General features: G+C 47.7%; 1 protein-coding gene across 6 annotated transcripts in view; it reads left to right on the plus strand.

Moving 5' to 3' along the window:
* Cacna1a (calcium voltage-gated channel subunit alpha1 A) overlaps window positions 1-19,467 on the plus strand; it is a 299,938-nt gene that overhangs the window by 164,852 nt on the left and 115,619 nt on the right. For all 6 annotated transcript variants that reach the window (XM_076915519.1, XM_076915517.1, XM_076915518.1 and 3 more), the window contains 3 exons: window positions 3,588-3,679; window positions 7,115-7,267; window positions 11,551-11,744. In XM_076915519.1, the coding sequence (XP_076771634.1) occupies window positions 3,588-3,679; window positions 7,115-7,267; window positions 11,551-11,744 (439 nt within the window). The remainder of the gene's footprint in view (window positions 1-3,587; window positions 3,680-7,114; window positions 7,268-11,550; window positions 11,745-19,467) is intronic.

Raw genomic sequence — 19,467 nt, forward strand, 5'->3', positions numbered from 1 at the left:
ACCTTTAACTCAGACACCTCCAGGTCAGCATGCCCACCCTCAAGTCCTGAGCCTTCTCCTTCTTAGCTTTTCCTATCTCCGTTGGTACCAGTTCTTTGACCCACACCAAACCCCGGTGTCACCTTAGTCTCTCCCTTTCCCACACAGCACTTATTCCCTGGTCAGATGCTGGGGGAGTTGGAACCTAAGTTTCTGTTGAATGAACAAACGAGTGTCTTTTGTTCCCCAACGTGACCCTTCCCCATCCAGGTAGTCCCTTGAGGGTGGTGGTCTGCAGGGTGGGGATGTGAGGCTGCTCACACCGTGGTCCTGAGTTCGAGTTCCTTCTTGGCGTGACTCAGATCTTTGGATACTGATTTCTGCGAGTCTTGGCATCCTCCTCTGTAAAATGGGCCGTGAGCTGCTGGCAGCCTCAGACGCAGGCCGGATGCAGCGCACCCAGGCTGGCTCCCTGGTGCACAGCGTTAATGGCAGCTATATATAAACCAGGGCCTCCTTTGTACTCCCACCGCCTCTGCCCTACTTCTAGCCCTCATTACGCCGGCCCCTCTCACAGCTCCTTCCTAACTCAGGCTTCATCACCACCAATCTGTCCTCTCAGCTGTCAAGCTTGTCTTCCCCTTGCCAGCCCTAATCATGTCCCTCCTCTGCTCCACAACCTCCTGTGACTCCCACTGTCCACAGGGCGAGACACATACCGATAGTCCCCAGGTCGCAGCCTCCTGATTTCTACCATCCTTCTGGGGAAGAGGGCAAGGGAACAGGAGCTCCGGCCTCTTGGGAGCCAGCTGAAGTCACGCTGGGCGTGAGAGAAGCCAGTGCCGGAGCTGTTCTGAGGCCTGGGCCAGCTAAGGCCCAGGGGTCTCACAGTGAGCACATTTGGGGCAGCACTGAAGCCTAGGTCTGAGAGTGTATACTTGCCCTGGATCTGAGCTCCTTGGCACTGTGCTCTCCTATTGGGGGGGGAGGGGGGTTCCAGTTTCCAGTTTCCTGCCTCCTGATTCAGGAGCCACAGAGGACTTTGCACTTGGATCTGTGTGTCATCCTTGGGCTAATTTCATATTAGCACCAGCCCTGCCCATGCCCAGTTCTGATCACCAGCCCACCCTCAGGCTCCGGCCTGGCCCCAACCTGGTATCTGTTTGTTTGTTCACTTGTTTGTTTTAGTTCAAGGGTAGCCTTGAATTCCTTTTGTGTCTCTGAAGAATAACGAGAAGTTTGGGAGGGGCTGGAGCAGAATCAGGAGGGAGACTGGAAGTGGGGGAGGGAAGGAACGGGGCCAATGGTGTAGGGCTTTGGAGAGCATGAGGAGGACTCAGCGTTTTCTCTGAGTAGGTCTGAGAAGACAAGGGACAGACATGATGGGGGTTCTGTGACAGTACAATCCCAGCTGGGTACAATGTCCTATGCTTGTGGTTCCAGCACCTGGGAGACTGAGGCAGAATGATCACAGGTTTAAAGCCAGCTTGGGTTAACTGAGAACCTGTCTCGAGAGCCAAGGGTTGAAGGTGTATCTCAGTGGCAGTGTTTTCTCAGCATCACTGTGGCTTTGGGGCCCACTGTCGTACTGCAAATAACAATAATTAATACTAATATTTTGGAGCTGGGGATCTAGCCCAGAGGCAGAGTGTTTGTAGCTGGAATGGTGGTTCATACATGGGCTACAAAGTAAAAACTTGTCAGATATATATATATATATATATATATATATATATATATATATATATATATATAATTTTAAGGTGTGTGTGTATGTGTGTGTGGTGTGTGTATGGGTGTGTGTGTGTGGTTGTGTGGTGTGTGTGGAGGTACATCCTCTTATTCTCAACATGCCTTATACAGTAGCAAGGAGGAGATCCTGTGTCAAACATGGGCAAAGGCAAGGGTCAACACCTGAAGGTTGTCCCCTAACCTCCACAAGCAGGCTGTAGCACGTACACACAACCCACGGGAGGGTATGTGCAGGTTTGACATAAATAGCACACCATTCCATAGAAGGACTGTAGACTCCTTGTTTCAGTGTGGTGCTGGGTCATCCTGGAAGCATCCACTGTGGATCTCAGAGAATGGTTGAACTTTACACAGAAGACGGTAACTGTATTATAGAATTAATTTCACCTTTTCTTTTTATTCGTTTTATATGGAAATGTTAAATTTATTTGTTTAATGTGGAAAAGTTAGATTTCTACTGGGCAGTGCTGGTTTGTTCTCTCCTTCCTCCACAAGATTTAAGTCAGGGCCTTGTGGATATTAGACAAACACTGACACTGAGCCACACCCCAGCCCCTCAATGGGGGATTCTAGGCAGAAACTCCACCCCCTAAACCACACCCCAGCCCCTCCCTGAGGGATTGTAAGCAGGGGCTCTGTCCATGAGCCACACCTTATCCCATCCAAGAGAAGAACACTAGGGTGCTGCCCCCTAGTGATAAGAAGCTGTACTGATGTAAATGCCACCACTTCCCTTCCAACCCTCCCTTTCCCGGTTTGCCTCTCTCTCACATGGTTTTTTTTTTTTTCTCCTCAGTACACATCACTCTGACATTTGATGTGTTTACTGAATTCTGTCAGCTTCCTCAACACACACAGACCCTTAACTCCTCTGTGCACGCTAAGCAACAGCTTCTGTCTGCACAGAGAGAGGAAAGTGGGGCTCAGAAATAGAGTGGTGTCTGTCAGAGGGAATCAGAAGAAGCCCAAAGAAACCTGGAAAGTTGGGGTGAGCAAGGCATGGTCGTAATCCCAGCAGTCAGGAGACTGTGATGTCAGAATGGCACAGTTCAGGACAGCCTGTGCTATGTGATAAGATGCTGTCTTCAAGAGAGAGAGAGAGAGAAAGAGAGAGAGAGAGAGAGTGTGTGTGTGTGTGTGTGTACACTGAGAGACAGGAGGGTTTCCATGAGATAAATAACATCCTGGGGCACATAAGTATGCTACATTGTGGTACTGTCATTCATATATACACACACACATACACACACACACACACACACACACACACACACACACACACACACACACACATATATATATATATATATATATATATATATATATATATATATATGCATGCATGTAGGGTGGGGTGGTTTATGATTTTAATCCCAGCCGTTGGGAAGCAGAAGCTTCAGGAAGGTCTCTGTGAGTTTGAGGCCATCCTGGTTTACATAGTTAGCTCCAGACCAGTCAAGGCTACACAGTGACATAGCTTCTCAAAAAAGTGCATACAGACACACTTACATATTTATCATATATAAAACAAGCATTTGGTGGAGAAAGAGAAAAGAGAACAGGGTGTCACTGGGTATCTCTGCTCTTCCGTGTACTCCAGGCTAGCTGACTCACGGGCATCTTGGGATTAGAGGTATGTCCACTCTCTGGGGGTACACATATGCACACACACACACACACACACACGGAAAGAAAAAGGGGGTTAATAAACCATCTCTCATTCCAAAAGACAGGAACCATCACTGTCACTCAGTGGGAGACAGAGCTGACCTGATGCTGTCTAGTCCGCAGCTGAGGTGCCCCACCCACCTGCCCTGGTCCTAGCTTCTGTGTCTTACTGTCATTTTCTCCTGTAGCATCTTGGCCACTGTCGGGACGGAGTTTGACCTACGGACACTGAGGGCGGTTCGTGTGCTGCGGCCACTCAAGCTGGTGTCTGGAATCCCAAGTGCGTGAGTCTCCATCCTTCTAGAAGACTCTGTTTAGGGGTCCCCATTCCCATCTGGGCATGTTCCCGCCCAGGTTCCCAGGAACCAGGTCTACGTGGTCTCTGGAAGCAGACCAGAGGCCTCACCCCTTTATTGAGCACCTACAGTCTACCAGGAGTCATGCTCTGTGCATAGCTGTCTTAGCTCCCAGACCCTATTATATAAATATGCCAGTGTCTCTGTTTTGTAAGTAGGCACAGAGACTCGGGATGGCTGAATAGCTGGATTAGGGTCGGGTCAAAGAGAGGGGGCCGAGTGAGATTTAGCAAGTAGAACTGCATGCCCGGTGCTAACCCTGTGGTAGTGACTGTTGGCAGTTCGTGCTATGAATGGAGTACTGCACAGAGAGCCCCCAATGCTCTCATTTCGCCACTGCACTCAGTCGGTGGCTATCCATTGCACAGATGAGAAGGGTGAGGCTCAGAGGAGTTCTTAACAGGTGGGTTGAATGAACACAGGGCCTGTGCACACTGTCCTGCTCACTTGTTCTCCAGGGTTGTCTGGGCTTCATGCCATGGGGAGGGGCTTCCGCACAGGCCCAGGACTCTGTCCCCAACGTTCCAAGCCAGACCAGATGCCGCCAGAGGGCTATTTCTAGCCCACGTTCTCACCTGATAGAAATCAGAAAGCAGTTACTCTGGGCAGCTGAAGGATGGTTCAGTTCATAGAATACTTACCATAATTGTGAGAGCCCGAGGTTAGTCACAAAGAACCCTTGCCAAAAAAAGTGGGAGGTGGGGGGAAGGGTGGAGACAGAGGCCCCCTGGAGCTCATGGACAGCAGGTCTAGCTGAATCAATGAATACCAGGTTTAGTGAAATTTGAGGAAGACACCTGACATCAACCTCAAGCACACACAGGCACACACACACATACACACACACACACACACACACACACACACACACACACACACACACACGGCGGGGGGGGGGGGGAATGACACATAAGTACTCTGCTGCCCCAGCACTGTGTTCTGTGTATTGACCTGGTTGATCAGAGCCCCTCCCATCCAGATCTAAAAAGGTTTCTCTGGGGGCCTGATGTCTCCCAGTATTTGCCTCGCCATGGCTTCACCCTCAGAACCATAAAAAAGTTTGAAATTAAAATACAAAGATTTCCCAGCTGACCTACCAGCACATTTATTTTACAGGGAAAAGGAGCCCATAGCCAAGGTCTGGGAGCCCAGCAGGCGCCTGGGTCCCATTAAATTGAGAGCAGGTGACAAGCCAGCACTAATGCGCTGCTGCTACTCGCCCTGGTGGATGGGGTGAATGAGACATTTGCTGGGACTAAGTGGGGAAAAGGAGAAGGTAAGGGTCACTGCAGGCCTCAGCTCCATTCCTGGGCCCACATGGAAAGCCCCGCCTCCTGTGAGCCGTCCTATGACCTGTACGTGTTCACTGTAACACACATGCTCACACACTAGTAAGTGTGAAAGGGGAGCTGCAGGGTCGGCACAGTGGTTAGAGCACTGGCTGCTCTTCCACAGGACCCGGGGTCCAGTTCCCAGTGTCCACATAGCAGCTCACGACTGTCCGTAACTCCAGTTTGGGGTGTTCTGACACTCTCATACAGACAACCATGCAGGCAAAACACCAATGCACATAAGAAAAGTCATTGAATCTGGGCAGTGAGGATGCAGGTCTTTAGTCTCAGTACTCAGGAAGCAAAAGCAGGCAGATCTCTGTGAGTTCAAGGCTACCCTGATCTACAGAGCTAGTTACTGGACAGCCAAGGCTATACAAATAAGCCCCATCTCGAAAAACTAAATAATAATAGCAAAAACACTTACCTGTGAAGAACACAAGGAAGAGCCCGCTTACATAGCCTGCCCAGTGTTCATGGGCTCCTCACTCAACAGATTTAGTGGTTGAAAGTTCATGAGTGAACAGCTCTGTCTGTCTCTACTGAGCACATGGCTTTCTTGACATTATCCCAGAACACCACAGTCTAACATACTTACATAGTGTTAACATTGTATTAGGTATTAAAAGTTATCTAGAAGCTGGGTGTAGTGGCTCATGCAATTGATCTCAGCACTAGAGAAGCGGGTGGATTTCTGTGAACTTGGGGCCAGTCTGGTCTACACTGAGAGTTGCAGGACAGTCAGGGCTACAAAGAGAAAATCTGTCTCAAAAGAAAAAAAAATAGTTATCTCAAGATTTTTTAAGTTATACCGAAAGATACGTGTAGACTATGCAAGGAGCGTTCACTTTATAGAGCAGACGTGGGTGCCTGCAGATACTCCTGTTCACGGGACCTCTGGATTCTGCGTGGTCTGTGTATAGCACGGAGACTGCGGTCAGGATCTGACCGGCTTCACAGGGAAATTAGAATCTCCTTCCTCTAAATTGCAGAAGAGAGAGGAAAGGGGGACAGGGAAGAAATACCTAATTATTGTAACATTTCTTAAGTTTCCTGGCTGTGGTGGGGCTGCGACAGCTCAGTTGTTAAAGCACTTAACACACACACTGATGACAGTGGGACTTCAATCCCTAAGACCACAAAAAAGTAAAGAACGGACTCCACGAAGCTGACCTCTGACCTCCACTACACACAACAGTTAATTAAATTATCAAAATGTTTAGAATCATGGAAGCTTCTTCACATAGGATGAAAATTTAAGCATTTTTAGTTTAACCCCTTCCTGTCTCTCAAAACAACAACAAACAAACAAACAAACAAACAAACAAAAAACCTGTCCCTGGTCCATGGCTGCATTGTCTAATGAGGCAAAGACACTGATGGGGACAAGGGCTTGCCTGGGCCCTGATCTGATACTTTCCACACCCAGATCTTCAACACCTCGTCTGCCGTGGCCCCCAGGGACCAGCTGACCCTATGTTCAGTGTCCTCCTTCTCAACTGAGCTGCTCAGAATAGGGAAGTTTGTAGGGTAGTGCCGAGCAAGCGCAGGCTGTGTCAGGCGCACGCACAGAGAAATCAGATGTCCCTGAGTCTCACCCAGTCATGTGCCTGCACAGGTCATGGCCACACGCTGATGTGTTTATAGGGAATCTAGTTCCTTGGAGTTGAGAGCTGAGGTGCTGACTGCAGGCCTATGCAGGGTTCCTGGTAACCCCCGGGGAGGTTTTGAATGAAGGGAAAAGTGGCCCCTATTGGCTTGGGGCAATTTAGGGAAACAGCACCCCCTTTTGGGAGGAAGCTACTGAGCAGCCCAGAAAATGGCTTAGAAAGCCCTGGCTAGCTGCCCTTTAGGCCCTAAAACTCCTCGAATTAGATAATAAGTATTTTTAAAGTTTTATAACCGGAAAGGCCTTTTAGGGTGGGGAGGCTATGACCACCTCCCTCTTTGCCAACCCCGCACTGGGCTTCATGGGAGGCACTTGCAGAGTGCTTGCTTACAGGCCAGCCTCTCTCTCTCTCTGCACAGGTTTACAAGTCGTCCTGAAGTCTATCATGAAAGCGATGATCCCTCTGCTGCAGATCGGCCTCCTCCTGTTTTTTGCAATCCTTATTTTTGCAATCATAGGGTTAGAATTTTATATGGGAAAATTTCATACCACCTGCTTTGACGAGGGGACAGGTAGGTCCACACTGTGGGGTGTGAGGTTTTTCTCAGGGGACAAAGATCCAGAAAGGAGTGACAAGGGCATTGGTCCTCCCAACCACAGGGGCAGCTGAGTCTCAGCACTGCAACTACACAGCAGAGGGCCTGCTTACAGTCCACAGAAACAAAACCGTGTGTTAGCTAGGGATGGTGACACATGCCTGCAATCCCAGAATTTGGGAGGCAGAAGCAGGTGAATCTCTGCGTTTGAGGCCAGCCAGATCTACATGCTAGTTCCAGGACAGCCAACAAATGCTACACTTGAAAAAGAGAAAAAAGAAAAACAAAGCCGTGTGCATGGGGGTTGGGGGGGTGGGCGAGGTCTTGCTGAACATGCAGAAGACCCTGGGTACATCCTCAGCAAAGCTAAACTGCCTACAGGACAGACAGACAGACAGACACCAGCCACAATATCGTCTGATACCTCGATTGCAGCTACAGCATTGGGTTTGGGGGCCCAGAGGACAAATGGTTTGGTTGAGAGTGATCCCTAAGATACACCTGGGGGACAGAGAGGCGGGCTGAGGGTATGCTCTTGGGCCGTTTTTCCCATGAATATGGGCAATGCTACAGTGTCTGGAAACAGTGGGGAGTACACTTCCAGCACAGACATGGAAGGCAGGGCAAGGTAACAGAGCATGAACAAGGGATGGTCCTACCCTGCTCCCTCAGAACCCAGCACCTGATAGGTCATGTCCCCGGCAATGGGATCCCATCTCATTCAGTCAGAGCCCAGCACCCAGCAGGTGTCATCTGCCTGCCCAATCAGAACCCTGTGCCTCTTCATGCTTTAGTTAACCCTTAGGAGGCTTGGTCCAGAGGGAGCTGTGGTTTGGGTCTCACAGAGATCATTGTGAAGGTACAGCTTGGGCCCAAAGCTGAACAGTGGTACAGAAGGCATAGGCTGCGTTCACGTTTGGAGGTGCAGGCCTTTCCGGATGCATCTGGTTTGATCCCAGACTCTCCAGAACTGAGCTGCCTGATGCCCCAGAATGAAGAGAATCAAACAAGAGGATGGTGCCTGTGTTTCAGTACTTGGACCGACTACCGCAGAGAAGACAGCTTAGGTTTCCAGAGCCAGAGGAAGACTGAACCCCATGGGCAGAGAGAGGTGTGGGACCTTGTTGGGAAAGGCAGCCAGGGAAGAATAATATGTACAGAAATGGCCTTGTACCAGCTGCACCCACCCACCCCAAGCAGGTCCACAGAGACGATGCCCTGGCCTGGTCCCAGCCGGGAAGGCTGGGGACTTCATTTTTTTCCTTCGCTTGCTTCTTCTTTCCCAGGCTTGTGAAGTTTTCTCAATATGGAATGGCCTAATTATTTCTTTCTCCAATGAAGAAGGTGTTAATTGAGGCAGATCTATTTCTGCACCTGGCCTCACCCAGGCGGAAGACAGAGAGAGAGTGGGTCTGTCAGCCACACACAGAAACACCCAAACTTAGGGCTCAGGGACTTAGGCTATGTGAGCTTTCTGGGGTGTTTTTGTTTTTGTTTTGTTTTCCATCCAGGGTTGGCTGGCTGGGGTCCCAGTGGGGTTGTGGGGGGACAGATGTAGGTGGAGCCATGGAGGACAGCAGCCTGGATTCGGGAGGTGATCCAAAGAGCTCCCGATTGAGACTGTAAGATGCGTGAGTAAGAGACAGATATATACAGACGCCCCGGCAGCAGGCTAATTTTAAAATATATTTATAGCTGAATTTCTCCGACTCCGGATGGCTGTGTTTCTCGATTCAACCCTGGGAGTGCTTGGCGGACAGCTAGGGTTGAGGGGGCTGGGGTCGGGCACACCTCTGGATGATGTTGCTAAAGATAGGTGGTTCCCAGCCACAGGCGCGGGGAGCCCACTTCCTGTCACCCACAGCCATCCCACACATTCACAGACTCCAAGACCAAGACAGTGGAATGCTTCCTGTTTTCTAAGAGTTTTCAGAATCCTGGATGAACAAGACCCTGGCTTGCAGACATTTCTAGGCAGGGAGGCCGAGCACTTCCCATGCACAGGAAAATGGAGGGGGTGCAGGAGGAGGACCCCAGAATTACTGGGCGAACATGGAGGGCTTCACATGAGCCAGATTTGGGCTGGGAGTGGAATAAGAAAGTTCTAGAGATGCAAATGATCTTCCCAGTAGGGGCTCTGTAAAGTTTTAGTTCCTGCCCTGAGTCCTGAGCTTTAAAGATCTCACTCTCCTGTCTGAACTTAAAAAGTCTAATGTCTGAGCAGTCTAGCCATCTCAGCTAGAAGCAAAGCCTTTGTCTACTTTATAGTGTGTTGTGCTTTTATTTTTTACTTTTCAGTTGGTTTGGTCTTTGACACAGTGTATAGCCCAGGCTAGCCTGAAACCAGTCATCTTTTGACCTCCTGGGTGCTGGGGTGACAGGTGTGAGCCACTCACTACCCCTGGCACGTCGTACCCTTCTGTTGGTGGGACGCATCCGTCTAGTGGGGGCTGCATATGGTCCCCCTTCCCTGCAGGGCAGTTGGAGTGGGTTCAGTAAAGGCAGCTGCACACAGGAAATGGATTTCTGTCAAATGGAAACTGGACCTTTTAGACACTTGGCTGCTGCTGCTGCTGCTGCTGCTGCTGCTGCTGCTGCTGCTGCTGCTGCTGCTGTTGTTGTTGTTGTTGTTGTTTTCCAAACATGTCATCTTTTTTTTCCTGAGCCTTCTCGGCCCTGAGACACTGTGGCAGGAGGTTTTCCAAGATTCAGAGCCACACAGTGGGTTTGTGGCCAGATTGAGCCAGGTGTTAGCTGTGGGTGTTCCATGCCTCCCGTTCATTTCAATATGAAAGGATTTGGATATGACCTGTAGAGCCTTGGCTCAGTGTTAATCAGGACCCCTTGGCATTCCTGGTGTGACACAATTATCTCCTGTTATTGGGGAGAAAGCTCAGTTCTGCTCTAACCCTCGGGTAAGGGTGGCAACTGTGTGCACCTGTGCCTCGCTCCAGGACCCCACGCATGTCATAAAGAAAAACACTCAGCAGGGCTGGAGAAGTACACCCAGATGATGCGCATTTCACGGATCCCTGATCTGCCCCTGCTGTGGATCACAGACCACATCTCAGTCGTTAAAGACTGCAGAGGTGCAGCATAGATTGCTGGATCACATGGCTGCCAATGAAGCCCAGGAAGAAAGAGCTACAAGCACTCAGAAACCAAGAGGCTTATGCTCTGTTTGCAGATGAGACTACCCATGTGTAGGGGATTTGTTCATACAATACTCCAGGGAGTGGTCTGAGTGTGTAGGGGGCTGGACATGAGCAAGGCTGGCCCATGATCACTTCATGTTGTAACCAGTGATAGGTACATGGGAAGTCACCTCTCTGACTTTCTTTGTTTATATTTTTCCTGTCTCAAGGGTTTTTTTCCCCCCTCAAAGAAATATTTCTTAATTACCCATTGGTCAAAGAAGACATAATGGAAATTGGGGATTGTCTTAGTTAGGGTTTTATTGCTGTGAAGAGACACCATGACCTGGGCAACTCTTAAAAAGAAAAATATATAATTAAGACTGGATTACAGTTCAGATGTTTAGTCCATTTTCGTCATGGTGGGAAGCATGGCAGCATCCAGGTAGATGTGGTGCTGGAGAAGGAGCTGGAGCTTTACATCTGGGTCAGTAGGCAGCAGTAAGAGAAAGAGACACTAGACCTTGCTTGAACTTCTAAAACCTCAAAGCCCACCCCAAGTGACACACTTTCTCCAAGTGCCACACCTCCCAATAGTGCCACTTCCTGGTGACCAAGCATTCAAACACATGAGTCTATAGGGACCACTGCTATTCAAAGCACCATAGGGACTATTTTCACATTAATGAAGAATGACCATGACATTGTTTCTGAGTTGCAGTCAAAGCTACACTTGAAGGACAATTTGTAGCCTTAAAGAAAATGACTCAGTTTCAACAGGTTAAGAAAAGAACAGAGGCTAGGTGATGGTGGCACACACCTTTAATTCGAACATTCAGGAGGCAGAGGCAGGGGGATCTCTGAGTTCAAGGCCAGCCTGGTCTACAGAGCAAGTTTTAGGATAGCCAGAACTATACAGAGAAACCCTGTCTTGGGAAAGGAAAGAGTTAAACTGGTAGAAAACAGGGGGGAAAAAAAAAAACAAATGAGTGTTGAAGAATGTAGTGATGTGAACAGTAGTTAAGAGATTTAAAACCAAATGCTGGCATCATCTCATCCCAGTAACCATGGTTTCCCGTCCTCGGTTGGTTTTCCCTTCTCCCCTTTACTCTCTGTCCTTTTTAGACGACATCCAGGGTGAGTCGCCAGCTCCGTGTGGGACAGAGGAGCCTGCCCGCACCTGCCCCAACGGGACCAAATGTCAGCCGTACTGGGAAGGGCCCAACAACGGCATCACTCAGTTCGACAACATCTTGTTTGCTGTGCTCACTGTTTTCCAGTGCATCACCATGGAAGGCTGGACTGATCTCCTCTACAATGTAAGTGCTGCAGGAGCAGTGGCCGGGAGACGGGACCCCTGAGCTGTGGAGCTCTAAATAATACATAGACAGTACCTCCTGTTGGTACCTCAGCTGTGTGTTGAATGTGGTTTCAGTGTGTGATCCTGAATTCAATATGGTTAAAATAAATAAATAAACAAAAGTGGGACCATCCTGCCCCGGGCATGCCCTCCATGACATATGGAGGCTATAGCACCCAGGGGACTGACTCCGGGGGTGTTAACCCATCTCTAGGTCATAGTAAGTTATCTGGGACTCCATGTTCTTTGTCTAAGCTCAAGTCCATGCATTTCTGTGAGATCCTTTTCTGTGTATTAATGTGTCCCCCAGCCCCATTAGGCAGCCACCAGAACAAACATGGCTGGAGCTTGGCCACATGCACCAGACTTTCCACATATCTCCACAAACCACCTGGCAGGACAAGACTGTAGACAGAAGTGGGGAGAGAGGGGCCAGGTCATGGTCACAGACCATGGCTGGCTCACCTATTCTACAACACATGACAGGCACCCAGAAATACTGGGTGTGTTTGATTTAGTCACTTTGAAACGTGTATACTTGGAAAGTGTCCCACCAGCAGCCAGATCAGAAAAGGTACCTGTCCTGCCTTCAGTTTTAGTCACCAGCCTTCCTCTCTCATTCATGAGCCCATCTGTGGCTTGTCATATCTTCCCGCTGCTCATTTACACCAGTGGAGTCATCTCTCAGCAGCCAAGGGTCATTGGTTGCAGAGCCCCTGACACCACAGTCTCAGGTGAAATGGGGTGGAACCTGAGCAGCTCTCTCCATGTTCTCTAAATCATGTTACGTCAACCTTTGCTACATGGATACTATAGGTGTGGTCCATGCTGTGTAGTTCAGAGAGCATGGGCAAAAGGTGTTTCTGAGTGCTCGGGGAAGGTGTGTGTCATTTTCTGGCTATTTCTGACCACAGACATAGAAGACAGACTGCATGAGAAGAACCAGATCTATTGCCTGGGTTGGGAAGATGATTAAGAAAAGAAAGTGGTTGTCTCATAAGTGTGAAGACCAGGTGTGAATCCTCACGTGAATGCCAAGTGGGTAGTGGCCTGCCTGTAACTGAGTTGCTCAAGAAACAGAGATGAAATTCCTAGGCAAGCTGGATGACTAGACTAACCAAAACTCCAAGTTTGAGTGAGAGACCCTGTTCAAAACCGGAAGGCACTCAGGCACTCAGTGTCAACATCTGCATCACACATAGCATGTGACACGTGCATTTGCACACCGTACACACGCTGTACACACACTCTACATACATTCTTTTCATCTGTATTGTCCATTTTAGCATCACACCCTACACTTTTTTCATCACTCCTTCTCTCTCCTAACACCATATTCTAGAATGTTCTATGTGGCAAGACAGAGTTCTTATTATTTGTATAGCAGCATGGTATTGCATTGTCCTGCTGCCCACAGTATATTTGCTTATTCTCTTAGAGGGACATGTCAAGATGCCCCACCACCACGAAAGTTAGGTACTCTGCAGCCATGAGGCCTGCTGCACTGCAGGTTCTCCATACTTTTGTAGATGCAGATGGAGTCTGGAGGATCTACTTCCCCAAAGAGGAATTATGGGGTCGAAAGCTAAATTCATTTATAGAGTGGCTTTTTAAAAATGAAATTAGGGTGGGGAGATGGCTCAGATGGAAAAATATCATACAAGTATGGGGATTTGAGCTTGACCCACAGAATCCATGCAAAAATACAGGACATGGTAGCTTGCTCGTATAATGCCAGAGCTGGGGAGGTGGAGGCAGGAGGCCCCTGGTATTTGCTGACTGGCCAGCCTAACCTAATCATTGAGCTCCAGGCCAGTGACAGACTCTGCTTTAAAAATAAAAAGGTGGATAGCACCTGTGGAGCAATACCCAAAGTTGTCCTGTGTCCTACACATGCATACACACACAAATACACACACACACACATATATATACACATATGCATATAATACTCCAATGCATACTTACACACATGCATATACATATACACACATGAATACATACATTTACACATACATGTGCATACACATATGCACACATGCATACACATACATCTAATAAGTTCATACGTTTATACATATATACACATCCACATATACACATACAAGTACTTGCATATACATATGTACACATGCATGCACGTATGTCTAATAAGTGCATACATTTATACATATATACATATGCACATACATATACAAATACTTGCATACACGTATGCACCCACATATGTACACATGCATACACATATGTTTAATAAGTGTATACATTTATACATATATGCACATGTGCATGCACACAAATACATGCATACACATGCATCTACAGTCATGTATACACATATACACACAGCAAGATGAAGGACAGAGCCAATTATATTGCAATTCTCATATTTTTAAAACATTTGTGAGTTGAGTGTGGTAGCTCAGAGCTGTCATCCAGGCACTGGGGACCTGAGATTGGAGAGTTGATAGCTTGAGATCAGGCTGGACCACTTAGTAAGACACTATCTTAAAACAAGACAAAAGAGGACTAGAGAGATGGCCCACACATTAAAAGTGCATACTGCTTTTGCAGAGGACCTGGGTTCTGTTCCCAGCACCCACACTAGGTAGCTCTCAACTGCCTATAAGGATCTCATGATCTGATGTCCTCTTCTGGTCTCCAAGGGAACACATAATATTACATACATACATACATACATACATACATACATACATACATAGATTTTTTTTCTAAAACCATTATGGAGCATCAATAGCCAGCTATTACAGCAGGCCATGTGGCAGTGGGCCATGTAAGTCTTGCAATTTCATGGCAGTATCAAGTTTCAAAGACTTTGTTTAGCTCTCTAAGACTTAGGGGCTCTCACAGTGACACCTGCAGTTACTTTAATTGGAAAGTGATAGTTTAGCAAGTAACTGAAATCCTCAACCTCCTTTAGGATCCTCAACCCAATCCTACCTTGTTGCCCAGTGTTAATTATTCAAAAACAACCTTGTTCTTGGGGCTGGAGAGATGGCTTAATGATTAAGAGCACACAATGCTCTTCCTGAGGACCTGGGTTCAATTCCCAGTCATCCATATCGGGTGTCTTAAAATTACCTATAACTCTAGCTCCAGGGGGAATCTCACACCTCTGACCTCTGTGGGCACTTGCATTCATGTGCACATACTACACACACACACACACACACACACACACATACACTTAAGATAATAAAAAAATATTTAAAAACAAAACAAAAAAAAAAAAAAAACCAGCCTTGTTGTGATCATGCCTATAATCCTAGTACTCAAAAACCAGAGGCAGGTAGAGCTCTGAATTTGAGACTGGTCTGTTCTACACAGTAAGCTGCAAGCAAGACCCTGTCCCAGAAAACAAAAACAAAATAAAAAACAACAGCCTGTGTTAAGATGTGGGGTTTTTTGGGCATTGTTGTTGTTGTTGTTTTGGGTTTTTTTTTTTTTTGTGGTTTTGATACCATCCTCTAGATAAGAAACAGACTTACAGAGGGTATAGTGGGTGTCTTCTGAGTCTCACAGACGATTGCCACAGAACAGGGTTGATTCTAATTCAACACTGGGCACTATTCCTTGCAGGCACCCCTCTCTGTGTTATTCCCTGAATGTGTCTCTTTTGTGTTTTAATTTGCATATGCATTCTCTGTCTCTCCTTCCTTTTCCCTCTTCCTCTTCCCTAACCTCCTCCTCCTCCCCCTGTTTTCTTTCCATCCTCCACTCTGTGTTTGTTCCCATGATCCTCTTTTACTGCGTCTCTTTCCTTTGGTTGTCCAAAGAAACAACAGAACGGTTTACTTTCTGTTAATAAACTCACACCTAATGATCGCAAGCAGCAGGGATGAACCTGTGGCCCAAGCCTTTTCTCATTCACAGATATTTGTTCCATTTCAAATCAGGTGGCTCTGGGAGACTCATTCATTCACCCAAGTATCCATGGAGTGCCTACTGTGTGCAGCACCCTGTGCATGCCTACTGTATGTGTATATATTAGCAACATCTCCTATGTGGTGACATTTCAGGACACTGAGGAGTTGGCATGCTAGTAGGTAAAACCAATAAGTGTTAAATCAAAGTCAATGGGAAAAAACTATGTTATGCTCAGTGTGGGTCACACAGACAGAGCCAGGTTGCACATCAGTTTCACTTTATGGAAGTTCAATCAATAAGGCACTTGCCTTTCTAGCAGGAGGGCCTGAACCTGATCCTTAAGAAAGGTGCCTCATGCCTCTAACCCCAGAACTAACCCATAGATGAGAATCTATGGGACTAGCCTCACCTACTTGGGCAAGCCCCAAACCAGTAAGAGACCCTGTCCCAAAGGAGATGGTCCGTTGTCAGGACAGTTAGTACCCATGGCTCCCCTCACCCAGCAACACACATGAGCATGCACACACACATATTAGAGAAAACATATAGACATGGTGTATTTGCACTTAAGATGGTGTGAAAGAGTCACGTGACATAAAGGAAATGAACCCATCATGGACCACAGACTTTCCAGAGATAAGTGGAAATCCTCCTGAGAAGACCTAACAGGAGAGGAGAGTCCATGGGTCTTCCTCAAAGGACAACCCAGGCAGGTGAAAAGCACAGGACAAAAACCCTTAGGCAGGAGTGTCCTAGACTTTGTGACAGTGAAGCTGCAGAGTAGGTGGAGAGAGCCAGTGAAGGAGGGGGACGAAGGAAGCTAGGGCCTTACAGGACCACAGACTCCACCACTGATTGACTGAGCTGGCACAGTAATGAGAGTGGGTGGGGAAAGGGTGTCCCCCCAAAAGTAACTATAGTCAGTCAGGAACCAATATGTTGATAAGCACAAACTGTGGCCTTTAGCCTCCTTCAAGGTCATTACCAACCCTTGACTTGACTTTTTCATGGTCAGATCTACCTCATCTTTATCTCAGAAACCGTGGAGTTGATTGTTTTCTTAAGTTGAGGGGGTTTTTTTGATTGGGCTTTTTTAACATCTTCTCTGGGGGTGTTTGTTTGTTTGTTTGTTTGTTTTTCTGAATGAACCAGGCCCCAAAAAAGGCACCTAAGGACATCTCTGGGACTCGAGCATTAATTTGCCTTAAGACTATTTCTGAGCGCTCACTAAGCGCCAAGCTAGGACTCAGCACTGCTCACGATGAGTCAGACTCCTCAGGCTCTTGTTATCAACGTGAGACACGGTGCTGAGTGCGGCCAGAAGTAAAGTGAGTTCAAAGCAATTTGAAAGCAGAATGACGGGGTAGCCCGTTTTGCTGCCCACCTGTGTGATGTGGTGCAGTTAACATTTCCTGGGGAAAACAAACAGATGGCTGTTCACTCCAGATAGGGAACCCATGACAAGCCGAAGGAGAGATTCCACCAGAGTCCCGTTTAGCAAGCCAACAAACTTACTGGGGCTACTCACAAGTGTGGAGATACAGAAACATGAATGAGGGAGGGTTACAGGGTGCAAGGATGTGATATGAAGGTGAGCGTTGTCAGTGTGACAGGACATCACCCAAGAGACATACCTATAGGCACAATTGGGAAGGACTATCTTGGTTAGGATCACTGAGGAAGAAAGACCTTCAGTGGCCACCAAGGAGAACAAACCATTCCAGAGGCTGTGATCCCTTTCGAGCTATAAAAAGGAGAAACAACGGCAAACATCTGTCTTCTGCTTCCTGATTGCACTTGTGGCAGCTGCTTCAAGCCCCTACTGCCTTGACATCTGCACCATGAGGAACTGTACTGCAAACATTTGAGCTCAAACACACTTTCCCCTTGAGTTGCTTCTGTTGGGTTCTTGCCGCAGCAATCGCTTGCATGTAAAATGTTGCCCAAAACATGTTATGTTGAAGATGTGGTCCCAGCTGAGAAGCTGAGGTGAGGGTGCAGGCTGATTCTCAAAGGGTTCATCCATAGGTGAAATGATACCTGGGTAGATAGTGCCAGTCAGAACTTAGGTGAGGAAGCATGGCACCAGGGCTGTGTCTCTAGAGGACATTTTCTTTCCCTGTCCCTTCTTTCAACAAGCTGAGTGGCTTAAAACAACAGAAATTTGTTCTGGCCTATCTCTGGAGGCCAAAGGACCACAGTCAAGCTGTTGGCAGGGCTGTGTGATCTTTCAAACACCTGGATAGAATCCTTTCCAGTCTCCTCCCTAGCCAACAGTCTTCCATCCCTGCCTTCACCTCCCCTTGCTTTGTCCTTCCATGTGTGTCTGTGTCCTGACTGCCCCCTTTATAAAAGGACACCAGTCACAGGGTTAGGGCCTGGCCTGATGACTTCATCTTGGCATGGTAAAACCTGTAGACACTCAGGTGTCACTCACAGGATCTGGGAATTCTGGCTTAGACACCTTCACAAGAGATTCCATGAACCAAAGGTCAATGAGCATGTGAGTCTGCCTCTCCGGGCCTCAGTTTCCCACAAAAGAGGTCAAATGAATATGCACCGTTTCTTGGAATTTACAAAAGGATTTTAGTCAGCTTCAATAGGTCCAGATTCCACATGTGACTGTCCCAAAACCCTGCCAGGAGTTAGTGTGGACACGTGTAGCTGAGGAGAAGGGTCTCTTACCACTCCTCTGCCACCCCACTTTGTCCCCATATGAGCCAACCAATGTGACAGCCCAGAGCCCTTCTTCTAGCTGGCTGCTTCTGGCTCTGCCTCCCGGGCTAAATTTAGCCTGAAGAGCTCGAACAAGAAGCTCGCAGCTCCATGGCGCCGTGCTGCCTTCTGTCCAGCATGTCCCAGCGACTTCATTCTTTCTTCAGAATCTTTCTGAAGCACTGGGGTGTACAAAGCACTGGAATCGCTTGGCATGAACTGGGGTCTCGGTCAGCCATTTTCTTCAGAACGCTGTCTGTGCCCATGATTAAAAGTGAATTTTGGTTTAATTATTTGAGTACATACCTTAACAATAAATGTAGTTATCTAATTATTTCCTTCCTCATATCACAGAAGACGGAACCCAGAGTCTTATACATGTTAGTCTACTGCTGAACCACACTCCCAAGCCCTGTCTTAACTTTTTTATTTTTTGAGACAGAGTCTCACTATTCGATCTGGCTTACCTGGCATTTGGTATGTAGATAGGGCTGGATTAAAGGCACTTGGTTAGATTTTGAGAGTCTATGCTCCCTGGGTTGATCTTGCAATCCTGGGCTCAAGTCATCCTGCCTCAGCTTCCCATGTAGCTGAGGTCACAGGTATCTCCACATAATAGCCTTTTCTTTGCATTCATGCTGTGTCTGGCTACAGGGTGAATCATACTGTCATATGACACTGTTGATGGAGAGATGTAAACAAACTTCTACCCACTTCAGATAGGGATACCACCAAAGTCCAATTTGGTGAAGCAGTAAGTTTTACCCTGGTTACTTAAGAAGCAAAAATGGCTCAAAGACAGCTACATCACCAAAGCCCACTCCATATTGGAGACAGCTCACAAAAGTGAAACCTTGAAGACCTGGAGTACACTACACCTGCACCGAGGTCAGCAGATGAAAAGCTCAGTGGTCTGAGTCTCTCCCAAGTAGCTTGACTGGTCTCTGCTTCTTCCAGGCAGCCCCACTGACCTAAACTGCTTCTAAGCAGCTTGACTTATCTGAGAGTCTCTCAGCAGCCCTTATATTCACTCAGGTAGGGTATCAGGAGGGAGGGCCCTAGTGAATCTGGTCAGTTTC

This window comes from Arvicanthis niloticus, chromosome 18, assembly GCF_011762505.2.
Source record: "Arvicanthis niloticus isolate mArvNil1 chromosome 18, mArvNil1.pat.X, whole genome shotgun sequence".
NCBI lineage: Eukaryota > Metazoa > Chordata > Mammalia > Rodentia > Muridae > Arvicanthis > Arvicanthis niloticus.